Genomic DNA, 18,922 nt, shown 5'->3' with positions numbered 1-18,922 from the left:
TAAGAGAGGCTTGTTATGGGGTGGAATTTGACCCACTTCGGCTTTTTGCATTCCCGGAGCTGCAGCCCAAGGCACAGAGGACGCCGACAGCGGGCTCATCTGGGACACACAACCCGAGGAGGAAACGTGGCAGGTGGGGAGGTACCAAGTGGAGACCGCAGCTTCTAGCTCGCCGCGGGAAATTAATATTAACTAAGCATCCTCCTGAGTAACATGCAATCAATGGAAAATAAAATGGACGATATCTCCTGTAGGCTAGCCACACAATGACCAGAGACTGCTCGATGCTATGTGCAACTGAAACTTGGCTAAACAAATCCACCCCTGACGAGGCTGTCAAACCGCCAGGTTATGCAATCTTGGAGTGGAATCTTACCGTGGAGGAATCTGGGGGGGGGGGTGGGGTGTTGCTGCCCTTGTCAAACAGTCGTGGTGTACAGACTCTTAAGATTGTGACAAAACTGTGTTCACCTAATCTGGAATACCTGACCATTAAGTGCAGACCGTTCTACATACCGAGGGAGCTGCTTTCCTGGGGGAAAGCAGCCTCCAGGTAACACGGGCGCAGGTCTTAAGATCTCTGCAGCAGGTCAACCCCCGCAAGGCAGCAGGGCATGAATACTGCATGAATGATTTCCGTCCAGTGGCGCTCACTTCAGTTGCCATGAAGTGTCTGGAGAAACTAGTGCTGAAGGCCATGGACTCCATTATTCCCATAACAACTGACCCTCTCCAATTTGCCTACAGAAAAAAACAGATCGGTGGAGGACACTGTAGCACTAGCCCTGCACTCGGCCGTGGAGCATCTGGACACGCCAACACATATGTCCGAATGCTCTTTCTGGACTACAGTTCAGCCTTTAATACTGTACTGCCCACTAAACTAGTGGCTAAACTGGCAGGCCTTGGGCTGCCCTCTTCCACCTTCAGCTGCATACTCAACTTCCTGACAGAAAGACCACAGGTGGTTGGAGTTGGGAACAGGGTATCCACAGCCCTAACAATCAGAACTGGGATCCCCCAGGGCTGCTGCCTCAGCCCAAGTTCACACTATACACAAATTACTGTTTATCCTCTCACAAACTTTGTCATATTTACAAATTTGCAGATGACACATCAATCCAGGGACTCATCAAGGGCAGTGATGAGACGCACTACAGGCAGCTGGTGGACAGCATGCTGGCCATGGAGAGGAGAACTGCCTTGTCCTGAACGCTGACAAGACTAAGGAGCTAATTCTGGACTTTCGGAAGAAAGCTCCCCCCCTACAAGCCCTGCATATCAAAGGTGCCGTGGTGCAGCGTGTTGACAGCTTCAAGTTCCTGGGCCTGCACATCACCAACACCCTCAGCTGGTCCGAGAACACCACGGCCACTGGGAAAAAAGCTCAGCAGAGGCTTTACTTCATTAGGTCCCTGAAAAATGGCCATCATTGTTGTTTATGTGTGTGTGACGTCAAAAGCTGTAACTGGGAGTACATCGATCTTATACAAGTTCACGGGTAGTGAGTTACGAGTTTGACTGCTGTTCCAGGGCACTTTCAGGGGTAGAAGGGTGTGAAAACACGAGTTACGGGATGCCTGGAACGCACCATAAATAACTTTTTACCAAAAAAACTATCAAAAAAAATCATTCACTTGGCTACTTAACATAAATTAGAACATTTTTAAATACTTTAATCTCATTTTTTGCAGCCTCAAGAGATACTTTAAATGTACCTTCAGCAGCTTTAAATAAAACATTTTAACAATGCAAAAGGAAAGGAATCTTTTTTTTGCTTTTCTGCTTTATTTTTACATTAAAGAATTATTAAAAGGGCAATAGCAAGAAAAATGTAAAAAATGTAGAACAGTTGTATTCCATAAAATACTTAAGTTACTACATTCTTATAAAATAAGCTTTTTTAGGTTTCACTACATAGATATGAATTTGGGTAGCAATTTGATAATAAAATAAAATGCTATTCAAATATATAAAATAACATTCTATGTTGGCACAACCATACATAAATAAGTCCTTCACATAACAAAAGGCAAATATTGCACATTTTAAACACGACAACATTTGATCATAGGTGCTTTAACCGTATAAATGCAAATGTAATACAATTTATGGTCCGCTCCATGAATGGATGCATAGGCACACATGTAACAGCATGTATATTTATAGAGCACTATTATTACATATAATAATTCATATTTGGCAAAGACCTATTTTAATTGGGCCTTATCGTGGCATGTTTGGTTGAGTATTTTCATTGGTTAAGGAGAATGGGGGCATGGCTGATTGGCTAAGACACACTGACTCATCTATAATATTCATACATTTAACCATTATACATTATATCTTTTACATCAATAAGTAGACAAATATAACACACATTCATGTAGAAATCGATCTACTGATTATCTCCCCATCAGTTATTATGTTTAACATTTAAATACAAATAGAAAAAGAATGTGAACAGGATGTATGAAGCCAAACTGAAATAAATGCTTCTATGTTTTAGCTCAGTAAGGCCATTTTTAACTGTGACAAAGATAGAGGAAAGTCAGAAAGAGAAAACATTCAAAGAGTTACATTTCTCCCATATTTTGAATTTATACCAGAAGCCCCACCTCCCCAACGGGAGCTGCCTTGATTGGTCAAGTCAGCTCTGTGTGTCACCCCCCTCCTCCTCTCCAACTCCTCTCCTCCTTTCCTCTCCATCTCTACTCCTCTTCTGTCCATAGCTCCTCCGCTCTCTCCATCACTGTTTCCGACGGCGACAGCGGTAGCAACAGGCACGGCAACGCATCTCCTCTTCTGGCTCCGCCAACTTGACGTTGTAAGGGGGCGGGGCCTGTGCCTCGCCACCCTCTGTCTTCCCGTAGGGGTTGCCCAGTGCCACAGGGTTTCCAATCACCAGGCTCTCGTCGCCACGGAGCTTGGCTCGTGGAATGGTCACATCGCCATAGGGGTTGTCCAGTGAGACGCTGATGCCTGACATTTTTGATGGCTGAGTGGTGACAAATGAGAGAGAACAAAACATACATTTCAACCTCTTCTTGTAGATAATAACATAATTTTGACAGTGACATGAGTATTTTTGTTTAAATAGCATACACCCTTCTATCCAGTAATCTTACCTGCCGAAAAGTCACACCCTCAAAAGTTTACAGTTGAGGAAACTGTGCTTCCTGTGAAGAACGACATTTTTCGATAAATATATAGCTATGTGTCTATGCAAATAGGCCTACTAATAAAAAAATAATGTGAACAAGACGGAAGAAACCAAACTCAATTAAATGCTTGTATGTTTCTGCTCAGTAATACCATTGTCACACATATACAGTCTATATAGAGAGAGAGGAACAGAGAGAGATCTATATATAGATTTAATGACACTTTTTGTTATGATTGTGAAACCTTTCTCACCTGACGTTTACGTGGCGACGTCACCTCTGTTCCCGAAACCTCTAGAGATAATCCTACAGAACTACTGGAATTCACTCGTTCTGTTGTCCTATAGTTTTCTCCGGTGGGGCAGGTCCTCTTCTCTCAGGTGAAAGAAAAGTGCAATATTTAAACCATGTAGATCGTTTAAATAGTTTGCCTACTTTCTACAATTAAATCCACTCAGTCGAGGTTGAGCGTACTTCCGGTCGCGCAAGAGAAAACAATCCTGTGGTTCTTCCTTCTTCTTTCTCTGTTTTCACTTCTTTCTCTCCAAATGTTGTTCTTTTCAATAACACGTATCTTCTTTATTCGATTTACTTTTATATCTCTCCAATATATCTTTCCCTTTCTCTCTCTCTATTCACAGGTAGGCTCTTGGTTTCTGTGGTTGCGAAAGAAATGGACACACCTGTCTCTAAACTCCTCCCACTGAGATATACCTGTATGGGGGTGGCTGGGTAGCGCTAGGTGTGTCCCTATATATTATATATATATATATGTACGTTGCTAAGCACCGTACACACTAGCAGCTTTCACGTTTTTTTCATCACAGGCCAGTGTTATATTGATTTAATTTAAACTATTTACATTAATCTGCATTAAAATGTTGCCATCAGTGTAAACCTGTCCAGTTTCAGAAGGATGTCTTTGAATACTGCTTGTTTGATTGTTGCACGGCGCGGTGCTCCACGGTCCAGAGTTTCGGTTTCCGAGAGCTCTGGGGGCCCAGGTGTCGCCCACTATTATATCTAGATTTAACAATAGCTCTGGGGGGTGTCGCACTTTCGGCCACTTAGGGCCAGAAGGTCTCGTCCTTACCAGCCTATGATAGTTTCTGTCAGGCTCCATTTGGTAACTATCCTTTGTTTGGCCAACGGCTTTTTTCTCAGACGCGGAGTGAATAGATTTTCAGATTCATAGCCGTGGTATGACGTTTATATGTTGGTATGTACCACGGGTGGTAACTTAAGGAACCAATCAGATTGCTTTATAAGTTTTTTTCTACATCTAGGTATATCTAATCCATGTTGTAGCCTAATGTGTTTCTCCAAATATATATATATATATATATATATATATATATATATATATATATATATATATATGGGTTATCTCGAAATAACTAATAAGAAGAATAACAAGGTAAATTCTAAAAGTATCTCTTAAAATACGTGATATGTAAATATCCGAAGTATTCCAAGAATGGCCCGAAGCCCTCCTGTGATGACGTACCGATGGGTGGACACAAAATAAAGACTGTGGCTTTAAGTATATTATACAAATTACGTCAATACTGACTGCATGATGAATACATTTTCAAACCAAAACAAGGAAATTCAAATAATTTATTTTCATTCAGTTTCAAACATTAAGCTTTCTTTTTTTTTAACCATTCACTAAAGAACATGGCGGAAATCACCAAACAGGAAGAGGGCAAAACTTCACAAGCAACAAAAGTACTGTGTAACAAAACATACATCTTGAAATATCAGCTAAACCAATACGTTTTTTTAATTTAGCAACCAGATTTCCATATACATACATCCATACATCTATATATATATTTATTTTTTCACAATGGAATCATTGAAGACGTAAACAACCCTACAAAAGAAAACGCACACCAAAAACCAAAAGCTTGGTCACAAACAAACACATAAATGGGATTTCTTTGGTGGAGAGGTTCACACGTTAACCCATCCACGTGGTCAATGGTCATGTTAAGTATCGGTACACTTCCAATTTTTAGGATTTTTTTTAGAGTCAGAATAGTCAGAGTTAAGAGAAATCTAATGTCAATTAGCATAGCCTCAGCTAAGAGACATTTCGTTATTTTTTGACTGAATTCCCAAATCATTCATTTAGAGTTAATCTATATTGACCACCTGTCCCCTCGTTCCAAGTGTTGGTCCAGAGGTCTAGCCGGCGATGCGGTAGTTAGCGTGGACCTGGGGCCGGACGTCACAAGCCAGTCTCAGGAGGTCGCCCAGCACCACCTCCCGGTTGCCACGGTAACTGGCCTGGATTCCCTGCATGCGGCTCACGGTGTCGCGGTCTACCTCCACCGCACTGTTGCCGTGAGAACCCAGAGCCTAGACACACAAAAAACAGTTTTAATAATTCTGATCTGAAGCCATCTTTAGAGGACCTTTATTTTGACAAGACTTACAGCAGCTTCCTTTGTTTTGAACTCCTTCTCCCTCTGGAGGCGGTACTGTTCAATCTCCGCCTGTGCCTCCTCTTTCGCCTGCTTCAGACGACGGTTCTTCCCTGTACAAACACATACACGCAGAATTAGACACAAATACAAACAGACTATTGCACACAAGTGAAGTGGTCTATGTGGTATTCAGGTATATCACACCGTAAACCCACTTAAGAATGCAAAGATGTGCACAACTTTCATTTCAGTAATTAGTTTCTAAAATACTGTGTGGAGAGATATTGTGAGTAGGGCTGAAAGATTTGGGTAAATAATCAAATTGCGATTATTTAGATTGTGATTTAGTATGAAGTTTAAAGTGCCTTATGTTCTTTATTCACTAACAAGCAATAAATCATTCTATAGTATGACCAACACAACATAGGAATCAGTCAACATATAAACTGCTCTTTCCTTTAGGCCAGGCCTATGTATTGAGAGGAATTGATGCATGATTTGATAGAACATCTTTATTTAACTATTGAATTGTAAAAGATAAATACGAATCTTACTGATCTCCAGTCAGTAACCAATCCCAAAAAATAACTTTATTTTAATCGCAGCCTTTGCGATTTGCAAATCGCGTTCCATTACATCGCAATGTTGGCTTGAATTTGATTAATCGTTCATCCCTAGTACACGCATGAATATCCAACTTTCAAGTAGACAGGAGATCCACAAGGTATGTTTGTGTAACAGCTGCTGGATTTATCAACACCGCCGGCATTTCTACTGAAGCAAATGTTTAATCTTGCCGGTTAGACAAAATAACTGGTTGCGCTGGTAAATAGTTAAGCAGCAGTCTAACCAAATACAAATCACGGACAAATATCATGTGTCGTTTGTGTCTGATTGCCAACATTGTAATCTAGATATCATCCGTTATGAGGAATGGACCATTTGTTTGGGTTCATTCGTTCCTGGCCACGCCCACGTCACAAGGAGTACAGTGCTCCACGACACGAGGAATACAGTGCTCCCAACGTGATGAGGAATACAGTGCTCCCAACGTGACGAGGAATACAGTGCTCCCAACGTGACGAGGAATACAGTGCTCCCAACGTGACGAGGAATACAGTGCTCCACGTCACGACGAACACAGTGCTACCCCCGCAGTTGATTTGATCGTTTAACAATAAATAACCACACTACGACACAGGTTAACACCTTATTAAAACACGTTATGACACGAATACGTGTCTAATACCTAAAATGTAGACGGCTGATTGCGCGATGACATGTAAGGTATATATTGTAGGTGTATATATATTGTACGGCGATGACATGTGAGGTATATATTCCAATATACCCTCGATAATCAGTAAATCTAGATATAGATGTGCCTAAACATGACTCACTCTTGCGGGCCTCCGCCACCTTCTCGGCCGCTCTCTTCTCGGCCTGCAGCAGCTGCTGGATACCCTGGGACTGGCTCGCCATCGTTCCTCTTTAATACAATGACGTAGAACGTTGAAAACCACAACATCGATAAATACGTTAAAATAAGAACATCCTCGACGTCGTGAAGACGGTAATAAAGTAAAGCTGTCGTTACCTTTGAGTTGAACGGAGTAAAAACAGGAGAATTGAAGGTCAGTGATGGGTTTTATCCGCTCGCTTCTCTGAAGCCTGAAGTCAGCTGACAAGCGCAACGTCACGTGAGCGTATGTAGCATCACGTGATGTCCACCAGTGTCATGTGATTCGTTGTCCCGTGGTCTATATGCAGGGTATATAGTTATTGCACATTATCTTAGCCTCTTATTCCAGTCTCTCTTGTCGTATCACACTCATGTGTAAAAACAGAATTCTTAATAATAATGTGTAATAATGTATGTCATGTAATAACAGTAATTATTTGTGTTTCTCTATCAAACGTGTATGTGTATATGTTTGTGTAAACGTGTGTGTGTACAGCACTGTATAAAGTTGTCATGTAGTTTCCATAGTCTTCGGAAACTGGTCACAGTGATGCAGAGAGAACGAGGTGCCCATCAGGAAGTGAGTGTGGTGGTATGAGTGGGCATGATATGCTGTGAGTGAAGTTCTGGACCGATCAAACCCTTTCCAAAATGTCCAGGTCGCTGTCGACCTTAATTTAGACAATGGACGTAGACCCCTGGATATCCCTTACCCGACTCTTAAAAATAAACGCTGAGATCCGAAAAAATACGTAATAAGTAACTTTTATTACTGAAAAAGTATCGACTTCTTCAAACGTCAAACGTATAATCAAAGTTATTACAGCAATCAAATGTTGCATAAAAATAATATTGGTTCAAAAGACTGTTGCGTTCCACAAAAACTATGGCAACCCATTCACCCTCTCTTCCTCCATACAGGCATGCACGTGTGGTTATAAGGTGCTCAATAGTGTTTGAGTGTTAGAGTGTTATCGCCCATATTCACATGACCCAGCTCTCAATCACACCGCAATCACACAATAACAAATACGTTACAAACCCTCACGAATAGCTTTATCAGAAATATAACAATGAAATCATTTCTGGCTTCTACACTAGTATGTGGGTGGAATAAACCTTTACAACTAGTCGGTAGACAGAAAGTAGTATTTGGAATAAACAAATTTAACAAAGTAGTAGGCTAAGTCCGAAAGTAGTATTCGGGTGAATTAAACATTTTAAACTATAAGTCAGTTAGACAAAAAGTAGTATTAGGGTGGAATACATTTTAATAATAAACCAGAAGTACTTTTAAAAGTATAAGTACTATGGTGTGTGGCAAATTTCATATACAACAATGCTCATTCACAACGACGGTACTAAAACAGTGATCTGCACAATTCACGTGGATGCCCTATTAGAGGAATAGGCTCCTGCAAATTCTCACTCTCTGCAACTTCGTTGCAACTATATTGTGACAAATGGACAGCATTTTTAAGAAATTATTATGGCTTAACAATTCTTCAATACAGTTCAGTTTGTTTGTTATAGTCATAGCAGTTTTTACGAAATGCCTCAATGGAGTGAAAATCCACTCATATGAGATAGACGGTTGTGATTGGCCTGACCTGGGCCCGGTCGGCTGGTCATTCAGATTGCTGGGACTTTTTCCAGGAAAGTTCTTGTGGACGACACCGCATGACGCTCTGATGATTCCGCTTCCGTTGGGCAACTGGGGCCAGATTTTGATAACATTATTATTTTTTTTATACAATACAATGTAAAATAACTTAACATCGTATTGCACACCGCAAGACCGTGCAATGCATACATTGGTGACCGGAATAAAATAGCAATGTAATCAAGTGTGTAAGAGCATTTAAATTCGACATTAAAATGACCAACGTGGTACAAAATAAATACATAGAAAATAAATTTATTAATGGGCGCATCCATTTTTGTTGAGAGCGTCATCACTGAGCTCGGTCTACTCTCAGAATTCCGAGGGGGGCCGACCAAAAGGGGGCGTGCCTCCGAAAACAAATGCCGCAAAAAAAGCTGAGATTTGAGAAAGATTTCCCCACTTGCAACTCGGACGGCTGGTGTCCGACGCATCTGGAACACACCACATATTTCAGCCCGGAGTAACGGGAGAAACGTCACCGTCAGACGGAGCCAATGAGAGGGAGAGCAGGGAGGGTCACGTCTCCTCAGTCCTAGGGAAAAGATTGCGAGGGGGGGGTCAAGGGTCAAAGTGAAGGAAAACAGGAGGAATAGTTGGCGAGAAGAGGAGAAGATAGCGAAATAAAGCGAATCAAGAACTGAAACAGAAGAAAGAAAAAGGAAAAGTAAGCCGGCCCCCGCGCTAGCAGCTAGCCGTGCTTTGCTTGGTGTGTCGGGTGAGGGTTTAGGGACCTTAGCGGAGCAGGAGGACCGTGTTGTCGGCCGCTGACTGCACCTCCCTTCCTCCGGGATACAGGAGGCAAGGGAGCTAAGCTAAGGTGTAGCACCGACATGGGACACCGGATGGGGTGGAGGATTAGGCTACGGTGTGGAAAACGTGTATGCTAGACAAAACAACTGAACGCTAGACGAAGTGTGTCTGCTGGGTGAAGATCGGCGCCGGGGCTGCAGTAGCAGCGGACCTCGGGGTTCTTCTGGAAGGTCCGCTAGCGGGGCGCTAGTTAGCTGTCATCATGGGTGGACTGACTGACTGGAGTTGGGTTTAATTTGAGAGCTCCATACCCTTTTGAGTTAATTATAACGCTGCAGTGTTTGCGTTATATTGTATACATCATGTGTATAATATTATGTATCTGTTGTTTTATTGTATTGTATACTTGGGGGGGTTAACTGCTGTGCTAACTATGCTAACGCGAACTCCTCTAGTAGCTAAATGCTGATGTCAACAATGTTGGTAACGGATAACCTCGTCTTATTTGATATACTATCAATGAAAATACAACTAATACAAATATACAAAAGGGTTGCTATTAACTGTAAATCAACCAGAAGCCAAGAGCAAGCTTTTGGACTCCGAACTTTTCTGTCGACTTTCTATACGCAACCAAGTTTAATGCTATCTGCTAGGTTATAATATAGTACAAGTATCTATATCATTCCATCATATATTATTACAACTCTATTTTTGCCAAGGGTTTAGTTAATTAAAAAAAATCTGATCAGTATATATACCAAAGCACTTTATTATAGCTACACATATTGTCACATTTAGTGATGGAGACTGCTAAATCGACTGCTTTTACGAAGATTATACAATAGCATTATTATTGTCATGCATTTACCTATTCATACACAATCATCACACATAATGTCACATTTAATAATGGTTAATATCCTAACCACATGCTTTAAATTTACACTATTCATTTGGCAGATGCTTTAATCCAAAGTGTAATCTTTCGTTTGTGATTGTGTCAAAAAATTTTTGTCTCTCTCTCCCCACAGGCCAAACCATGTCGCACCTGACCTCGCTCACCCATGCTCTAGCTACCTAGCCTGCACTAAGGCTAGCAGGCTTAATTGGGCTGTGTATTGTATGAGTGTGAGAGAGTGTGTGTGTCTGTGTGTGGAAGGAACAAGGAGAAAATGGGATTCGGAAAAGATCTTCGGAATTCCCATGAAGGCCTCCTTAAACTCCAGGACTGGGAGCTAAAGGTAGGCTGGGGAGCTGAGGATGGGGGAGTTGGTCTGAAGGTGGGGTGGTGGTTGTCTGAAGGGGGGCTGGTGTTTCTGAAAGTGGGGTGGTTGGCTGAAGGTGGGGTGGTGGTTCTGAAGGTGGGGTGGTGGTTGGCTGAAGGTGGGGTGGTGGTTGGCTGAAGGTGGGGTAGTGGTTGGCTGAAGGTGGGGTGGTGGTTCTGAAGGTGGGGTGGTGGTTCTGAAGGTGGGGTGGTGGTTCTGAAGGTGGAGTGGTGGTTCTGAATTCTAACAAACACTAGGCGTGGCTCATGGCGTGGCGTTTCAGTGCATGGCGTTCCGTGGCACTTGCGTGGTGCGTGGTGTTCCATGGCGTTTAGGTGCGTGGCTTTCCGTGGCATTTCAGTGCGTGGTGTTCTGTGGCATTTAGGTGCATGGCGTTTTGGTGCGAGGCGCTTATTATTTACTATTAGTTTATTTGTAAGGGACAATTCAGCGCACATTATTACACACACAATTATCACAGTCAGTGAGTTAGACAGTCATGAGTTACCACATTACATGAGCAGAGCACTGAATGCTTGTGTGCATAAACTTAAAGACGTGAAGAACATCACAAAACAGCACATCACATAAATAACGCCACGCTTAGGTGCGTGGCGTTTCTGGGCGTTCCGTGGCGTTGCGTGGCGTCTCTGCGTGGCCTCTCTGGGAGTGGTGTTCCACGGCGCTCCGTGGCGTCTTTGGGCGTGGCGTCTCTGGGCGTGGCCTTCCGGTGTGTGGCGTCTCTGTGGTGTTTTGTGGCGCTTGTGGTGTGGTGTTGCGTGGGGGTTTCGGTGCGTGGCGTTTTGTGGTGTGGCGTTCCGTTAATGTGCAGTGATCCACCAACAGCTACGTTTTACCACAAACTGCTAGGTCTAACCACTCACTTTATAGGGCTAATTGATGACCCTACCTGCTAAATAGCATAACAACAAATTAGCCATGAATCTTTTTATAGTTTATTGCTAACTTAACTACTGAATTCTAACCACTCTCCGCCTTCTCGATTGCTGCTAACTTTCAAACTGATTCTCCCTCTAAAACCCCAAAGGAACAAAGAATACCACTATCTCATGGCTAAATCTAACGGATTCCACTAACATAGTAATCTGTGTTTACTGCAAGGACTAAACCAGGAAGGACAGCCCAGAGTGGTTTATTCTGCCAAATATCAGTCACAAACTGTGATTAGACTTTTGTTACTTTCATTTGTAACCTTTTGTGGTTTTCGTCGACTTAGAGGCTGAAATGGGCTCAGACTGCTCTTGGAGCAAAATGTTTTGCGGTACATCATGTCATGATAACATCTCGTCGATAGTTCTATTTGGCCGTTGTTGATGTTGGATTTGTAGCGCATTGATTTGGAACTGTTAAAAGGCAAGGCGTCACGATATTTTAAGAGGATGCAAACCCTTAGGACTCCATCACGGTCTAGTGTTCAATCAATGCTTTGGTATAAATAAGTAAACATGTTAGAGTTCCTTTCAAACTGACCTTCACCTTACAGTCACTTCCTGTCTCTGTCAACCATTTCCTGTCCCATACCAACTTACCGCTTGGCTCTTGTGTCTCTTTCCTATCAGCTGCTGGAGACGGTGAAGCGCTTCATGACGCTGCGCGTTAAGAGTGACAAGGAGTATGCCGCCATGCTTCTCAATCTGAGCCGGCAGACGGAGAACCAGAACCCAGACTACAGCAGCACTGTTAGCCAGGTGAGAACACTGTTAGCCAGGTGAGAACACTGTTAGCCAGGTGAGAACACTGTTAGCCAGGTGAGAACACTGTTAGCCAGGTGAGAACGCTGTTAGCCAGGTGAGAACACTGTTAGCCAGGTGAGAACGCTGTTAGCCAGGTGAGAACACTGTTCGCCAGGTGAGAACACTGTTAGCCAGGTGAGAACACTGTTAGCCAGGTGAGAACACTGTTAGCCAGGTGAGAACGCTGTTAGCCAGGTGAGAACACTGTTAGCCAGGTGAGAACGCTGTTAGCCAGGTGAGAACACTGTTAGCCAGGTGAGAACAATGTTAGCCAGGTGAGAACACTGTTAGCCAGGTGAGAACAATGTTAGCCAGGTGAGAACAATGTTAGCCAGGTGAGAACACTGTTAGCCAGGTGAGAACACTGTTAGCCAGGTGAGAACACCGTTAGCCAGGTGAGAACACTGTTAGCCAGGTGAGAACAATGTTCGCCAAGGGAGTGGTTAGCCAGGTGAGACGATAACTGCATCAGTGTCAAACCGCCGTCACTACGCACATATATATATATATATATATATGTGTGTATGTGTGTGTGAATGACGATATGTGATGACATCACACGCTTTAGCCCAAGGTAGCTAGAACAAAAGCCAAAACAATTCTGACGTTGTTGAGCCTAGTCTGTGGAACAGACTACAAATGTATGTATAAAGTAAACAGTTGGAGTTACATTACATTTTTTTCAAGTGCTTATGACAAAAACACTGTTTGGTAATGCCCCTCCAGTTTGACGGCCAAAAATAATGTGTAAATCCATCAGATCACATCTTAGAAGGAGGCAGCACCTCCAGCAAAGACCAAAGGGAGTCTGCAGAGGAATGGAGTACCAACGACACTATTTTCAATTTGGCTCATTGACACAATTCAGTGATGGACATTAGCTTACTAAAGCGATGCGATTGATCGGCAACAGATTGTTATCGATATACGCCCCAAACAAGTGATCAACCTGAAATGGAGCAACAAGGAATGTTATCCTGCTTTAACGTAATTAATCTGGATTTACAATAAAGGCAGGCCATATTTGACATGCAGATTTATTTTGGCCAGGACCCATAGTCTCCATCAGGTTCTATTTTTGTGTACCTTGAAAAACATCCCGAACCGTAAGCCCAAATGACTCACAATTTGGAACATATACTCACTTCAATATTGCCCGACCATACAAAAATATGAATTGGGAGAACAAGCCACCGTTGTTTAACCAATCCCCAGTCCGCTTCAGAGAACCCCAGTGGCCTAACATTTGGTGTGCCCATCAAAGACCGCCCCCTTAGGTCATATAGAAAGTTTTGCTAACAAAACGGCGTTGCAGGGTCAATTTAAAATGACCACTGCTGCAGGTGCTCACCGAGCAATTTCAGTCAATGGGCAGAAAACGCTGACTGCAACCGTTCCAAAGGCAAACAACTCAAGGGTTGTCAAAATTGGTATACGTATAGAAACCCCCCATAGGCAGGCCTCCAAAAAGCAAAGTACCGCTTTGGCCTCTGGGGACGCCATAACTCACAATCAAACACACAACAACCATCAGCCCCAACGTTTGATCAATAGCAAGTCCGCTACAGAGCGGCCCAGGGACTCGAAACTCGCCTACGTGCTTGCTCTCTCATCAGCCATGGTGGAGTTAGAATGTCAGCACGCTCACGGAATATTGCGCACACAACGAGTTGGCGCAACCAAACGCATTTTCTTTAAAATGCACATGCGGTGACATGTCTTGTGAAACCTGTTCTGCTTCAAAACAGGTGAGCCCCACTGCCATGGGGGATAAACTGAGTGAAGTAGGGGTAGGCGATATGGCAGAAATATCATATCACGATTCCTTTCAGGCAGGATCACAATCCTTATAAGTCTTTTTCATGTTGTTTTTTTTACGTTCAATTTGCAAGTTACTGAACAGTACAAAAAAATATATATATATATATATATAAACTAACAAACGACAAAGTATGCCAAAGTACCTTATTAAAAAGTTCAAAAAGATACAATGATGGCCGTGTAGCACTGCATCATCATTTTCTGCAGTAGTTTGCATTTCTTCAGCTGCTGCAGGAAAAACCTCCTCTGTTGGGTTTTCTGAACGGTGCGCACCAACCCACCTTGGTAAGCTGTTCACGGCACCATCTTCAGATCATCAAAGTCAAAAGTCAAAGTCACTTTATTGTCAAGTGTGTTACATGCATGACATAAAACACAGATGAAATTGCAGTCCTCTCTCTTGGTCCCACGGTGCAAACAAGCAATAAAAAAATTAATTTTCTATTAGTAGAAAATATAAGTCAACAATTAACAGACATAAATAAACAATCAGCGATCAACACGACATAAGATAAATAATCAAAAATTTTACAGACATAAAATAAACAACAGTCAAGAATGAAGGCAAGTATTTAAATAAATTAGGTATTGAAACCGTCATTCAAATCATCATTCATGGTCCATAAATAACATCTTGCCTGCTGTAAACATTTCAATTTTATGTATTTTTTTGTTGCATTTGAAGTACCTCAGTCGATACCCTGTTGAGCTGGGAACATCCAATGTCATAATATTAACTGTTGCTCTTGTCATGGACCAAGCCATGATGATCATAGGGCTAAAGCTAGGATGCTAATTGTGTCTCTAGTCATGGACTCAGCTGGTGAAGCAGACGGAGGAGCTGGGTCGCGTCATGCGGGGCCATGCTGACGACGTCAACTCCGGGCCGCTCCACCGCCTAGCAACGCTGATCCGGGACAAGCAGCAGGTGAAGAGGAGCTACCAGACACTCCACACCACCCTGGACAGCGAGCGCAGCAAGGTGCCCAACCCCAACCCTGACCCATGACTCCTGAACCTCACCCTCACTCACTGATGCCCTCTAGTCAGGATGTTGAGATGTTCTCTAATAAAGAAATGCAAAACTCAAATTTCCTTCCAGGTCACAAAGGCCGATCTGGAGAAGCTGAAGGCTACGTATCGTCAGCTAACGAGAGAGGCCCACAGCGCGAAAGAAAAGTACAAGGAAGCCATGGTCAAAGGTAGCCGTGTGTGTGTGTGAATAGGGTGTGTAAGCACTGCTGCTCTCTGCAGATCGTCATAATCCTCCTTCCCGTCTCAGGCAAAGAGGCGGAGCGTGCTCGCGAGCGCTACGACAAGGCTACCGCCAAGCTGCACAACCTACACAACCAGTATGTGCTGGCGGTGCGCACCGCTCGGCTACACCAGGAGCACCACCGCTGCCACGCCCTGCCGCGCCTCCTGGACTCCCTGCAGAGGATGCAGGAGGACATGACCGGCGCACTGTAAGACCATCGAGCATGACGCGCACCAGGCTAGGGCTGGAACAAAGAGGCGAACCAAAGATGCTATTTTTTTTTTCACGCTGGTGCATGAAATATATTTATATCTTTGCCGCGTGTCTGTTGGCACATCAGTAGGCTCAGTGTAGCCGCTTAGTTGATTAGAGCGGGAGCATTTCCTCATGGCACGACACATGGGTGTGAGACCCGCGCGCCCAGCTTGGCCTTTAGCGTCGTGTCCTACACTTCGTATAGACGTGATAATCACAACGGCTCAGTGAGCTGCACCTTCTCTATTTACCCATCTCTTCATGGCTGTGCATGTCAACTGGAGTGTATTACCTATTTAGTTAAATTATTAAAACATATTTAGGTTTTGCCAAGCTTGGTATGCATTACCACGTATATAAATGGCGGGTAGGTTGGTCCTATTGTGGATTCCAAAGCTTAATGAAGGCTAAAGTGCTCCAAACTTGAGAGTTTGAGTAAATCTGTTTCATGAGGATTAATGAAGGATTAAATGTCAGTACTGATCGTATCATTTATATATATAATTAATAAGTTAGGATAATGACACTAATAAAATCATTTTAAAGCTAAATGCATTACTATAATAATAATACTGCATTACTATAATAATAATATATAATAATGGAAAACTATTTGTGATTTTAATATATTGCATTCCACACTTTGTAAACAATATGACACCCCATAGCAACATATCGTCACGCATGATTTGTATTGCCGTCCTGCCATTGCACCAGTTAGTTTCTCCCCATGCTGTTGACTAGAGGTCGGCCCTAAGGTGAGGATAGTGATGCTGACCAGGCTTGGGGACTCTTGTTGGTGTCAACAGAAAGTGGATTCTGGAGGACTACAGCCAGATCAGCAGCCTTCTTGGGGAGGAAATGGTTTGTGTTCACCAGGAAATCCAGGACGCCATCCAGCGCATTGACCCAGTCGCTGAGTACCAGTACTACGCTCAATCCCACAGGTATATTACCAGTGCTGCACCCAATCCCACAGGTATATTACCAGTATATCACCAACCATGTTCCTAATCCATCTGGATGCAGTTTGTCATTTCACATTTTGTACTACTGGTTGTTTATTCCACATTCAAATACAAATAGATAAATATTCTGAATACCATAATTTTTTTTACCGTTATGTAGTAGTCCGCCTTACCTTGATCACAGAATTCATATTTTACCCACCTCTTTCTTTACCACGGTTGAATGCGGTTGAAGCAGGCAGATTTTCACCAAGCATTTGATTATTTTCACATCCAGTAAACATGGCCTCCCAAAAGGGGATCGGTGTTAACCAGCTTTTAGTGAGAAAAGTGGTATTCTTTTCCCATTGTAACGCCACGGCTGCAGCAGTGTTAAAGGAAGAACAAGAGATGCTCCTGCTTCCTCCTCACAGGATGATTCAGGATGTCCCCACTAGATGGAACTCAAGACATGCTTTAGTGCTGGCTGCTGTTTTCTCAGCCCCTACAGGCAAGAGTATTAAGATAAACATTAAGGACATTGCTACTCTTTCTGATGAAGATGTAATATTTGCTAAAACGGGGACAAGGCTAATGAGCAGTGAACAGCTGCCAACAGTTTCCACGGTAGTTCTACTGACACTCAAGCATGGTATCCGTGAATCACAGTGACTCAGAATCAGCACCTCAGCTGGGCCGAAGGCTGATCGATGCCATGCCACTCCGCAATGATGCAGTTATTCATGCAAAAGGAGTCCCAACCAAGTACTTGGTGCATATACAAGAACATACTTTTCAGAAGGCTGTCATACTTACTTATCTTTCCCTCCACCAATCAGGACCCCTGAGCCAGAAGAAGCCGATGTGGAGTTTGATGCATCTCTTTTGGAAGACACAGAGAACATGGCAGCCAATGAGATCCTGTGGAACAATCTGACCGCCGAAAACCTCCAGGGCCTGTGAGCTAACTATGCTATGCTAGTCCTGATAAGGCTACGGCCAACGGCAGTAATAGAGCTAGATAGTAATAGATAGCTAGCTAAAGTTTACGCTATGTGGATGTGAATCACCGCCAATGTTTAGAATTTTAGAAGCCATTGAATTTTGTATATGGAAATGTTAGCACCATTGAATTCATAACATTGAAATATTGTAATCGAGTCGAGTTGAAACTTGAGTCATCTGAATTTTTTTCATTTAGAATTTACCTCTTTGAAATTCAAACGTGGCATTTCATGTTGTCATGTAGTCTTTCAATGTTCACTTATTCAGATGCAGAAATTCAGATTGCAGATATTCAAAATATGATATTCATTACTATTGAATCATAAGATTCTCAACTTTGAGTCCATCGTAACCTTTGTTATACGAAAACACAATTCCAACCACAAACAAAAGAATAATAATGTAACAACAATAGTTATGTATTTCATAACTCGGCACATTCACATGCACACCAATAGAGATCCACTTCACAAATAGCTGTAGTCTGATTAAACAGTGTATAGGTTCACCAAAAGTCAAATTATTATGTAATAATCACAGAACTGCTGGTTGTGATATGGCCTAATTTCACAAGCAGTTCTAATGGTACTGAGGCGAGGAGATGTGACCAGCAGCAGCGGTGTTACTCCAAAATGTCTTTAAACTTAATAACACAATTTTAATAAGAAATGGACATATTTGCCTCTAAGCTTCATATTTTTTTCGATAAAAGTTTGAGGGGAATTGGATAGCATCTCTACATAAGTGGTGGTAGCTGGGACTTGACCGTTGGCAGTCATCATCAGAGCATGGGCAGCAATGCTCTCATGAAAATGCATGAGGAAATGACTTGAATCGGACACAAATGATGTGTTGACCATTATGGTCTGTTTCAGGTTGTCGTCGGCGACTGTGGAGCTAGCACTGACGCAGGAGAGCCTGAGCAGTAAAGAAGCCTTGCTCTCTGACCTGGAGGCCAAGCTGCAGGAGTCGACTCAGAGCTGCCAGAAGAAGAGCGAGTCAGTACACCTCCTGTCTTTCTATATTTGGGTGTACTTCCTGTCTCTAGGTTTACTACTTCCTGTCTTTCTGTAAGCTAACTATCGTTGGTAGTCTGTTGATTGTTCGACAAAATCGCCACTTCCCGTGCAACAGGGG

At 42.9% G+C, this 18,922-nt stretch overlaps 2 protein-coding genes across 2 annotated transcripts in view; one reads left to right on the top strand and one right to left on the bottom strand.

Annotated features, from left to right (window-relative positions):
- Positions 1–4,770: 4,770 nt before the first annotated feature.
- atp6v1g1 (ATPase H+ transporting V1 subunit G1) lies at positions 4,771–7,290 on the bottom strand. The gene is made up of 4 exons (XM_084483454.1): positions 7,197–7,290; positions 7,000–7,088; positions 5,609–5,709; positions 4,771–5,531 (listed from the first exon to the last, which is right to left on the bottom strand). Exons 2-4 carry the CDS (start codon positions 7,079–7,081, stop codon positions 5,358–5,360), a joined length of 357 nt encoding a protein of 118 aa, XP_084339580.1. The 5' UTR covers positions 7,082–7,088; positions 7,197–7,290; the 3' UTR covers positions 4,771–5,357.
- Positions 7,291–9,284: 1,994 nt separating this feature from the next.
- fer (fer (fps/fes related) tyrosine kinase) overlaps positions 9,285–18,922 on the top strand; it is a 15,315-nt gene continuing 5,677 nt past the window's right edge. The window contains exons 1-9 of the mRNA XM_084483242.1: positions 9,285–9,391; positions 10,512–10,721; positions 12,326–12,454; positions 15,129–15,302; positions 15,423–15,522; positions 15,603–15,786; positions 16,643–16,780; positions 17,620–17,739; positions 18,661–18,833. Coding sequence (XP_084339368.1) covers positions 10,653–10,721; positions 12,326–12,454; positions 15,129–15,302; positions 15,423–15,522; positions 15,603–15,786; positions 16,643–16,780; positions 17,620–17,739; positions 18,661–18,833 — 1,087 coding nt within the window. The 5' untranslated portion in view covers positions 9,285–9,391; positions 10,512–10,652. The remainder of the gene's footprint in view (positions 9,392–10,511; positions 10,722–12,325; positions 12,455–15,128; positions 15,303–15,422; positions 15,523–15,602; positions 15,787–16,642; positions 16,781–17,619; positions 17,740–18,660; positions 18,834–18,922) is intronic.

The sequence above is a fragment of the Micromesistius poutassou genome, assembly GCF_964030765.1.
Source record: "Micromesistius poutassou genome assembly, chromosome: 18".
Classification (NCBI taxonomy): domain Eukaryota; kingdom Metazoa; phylum Chordata; class Actinopteri; order Gadiformes; family Gadidae; genus Micromesistius; species Micromesistius poutassou.
This window is presented reverse-complemented; position numbering and strand designations above follow the sequence as displayed.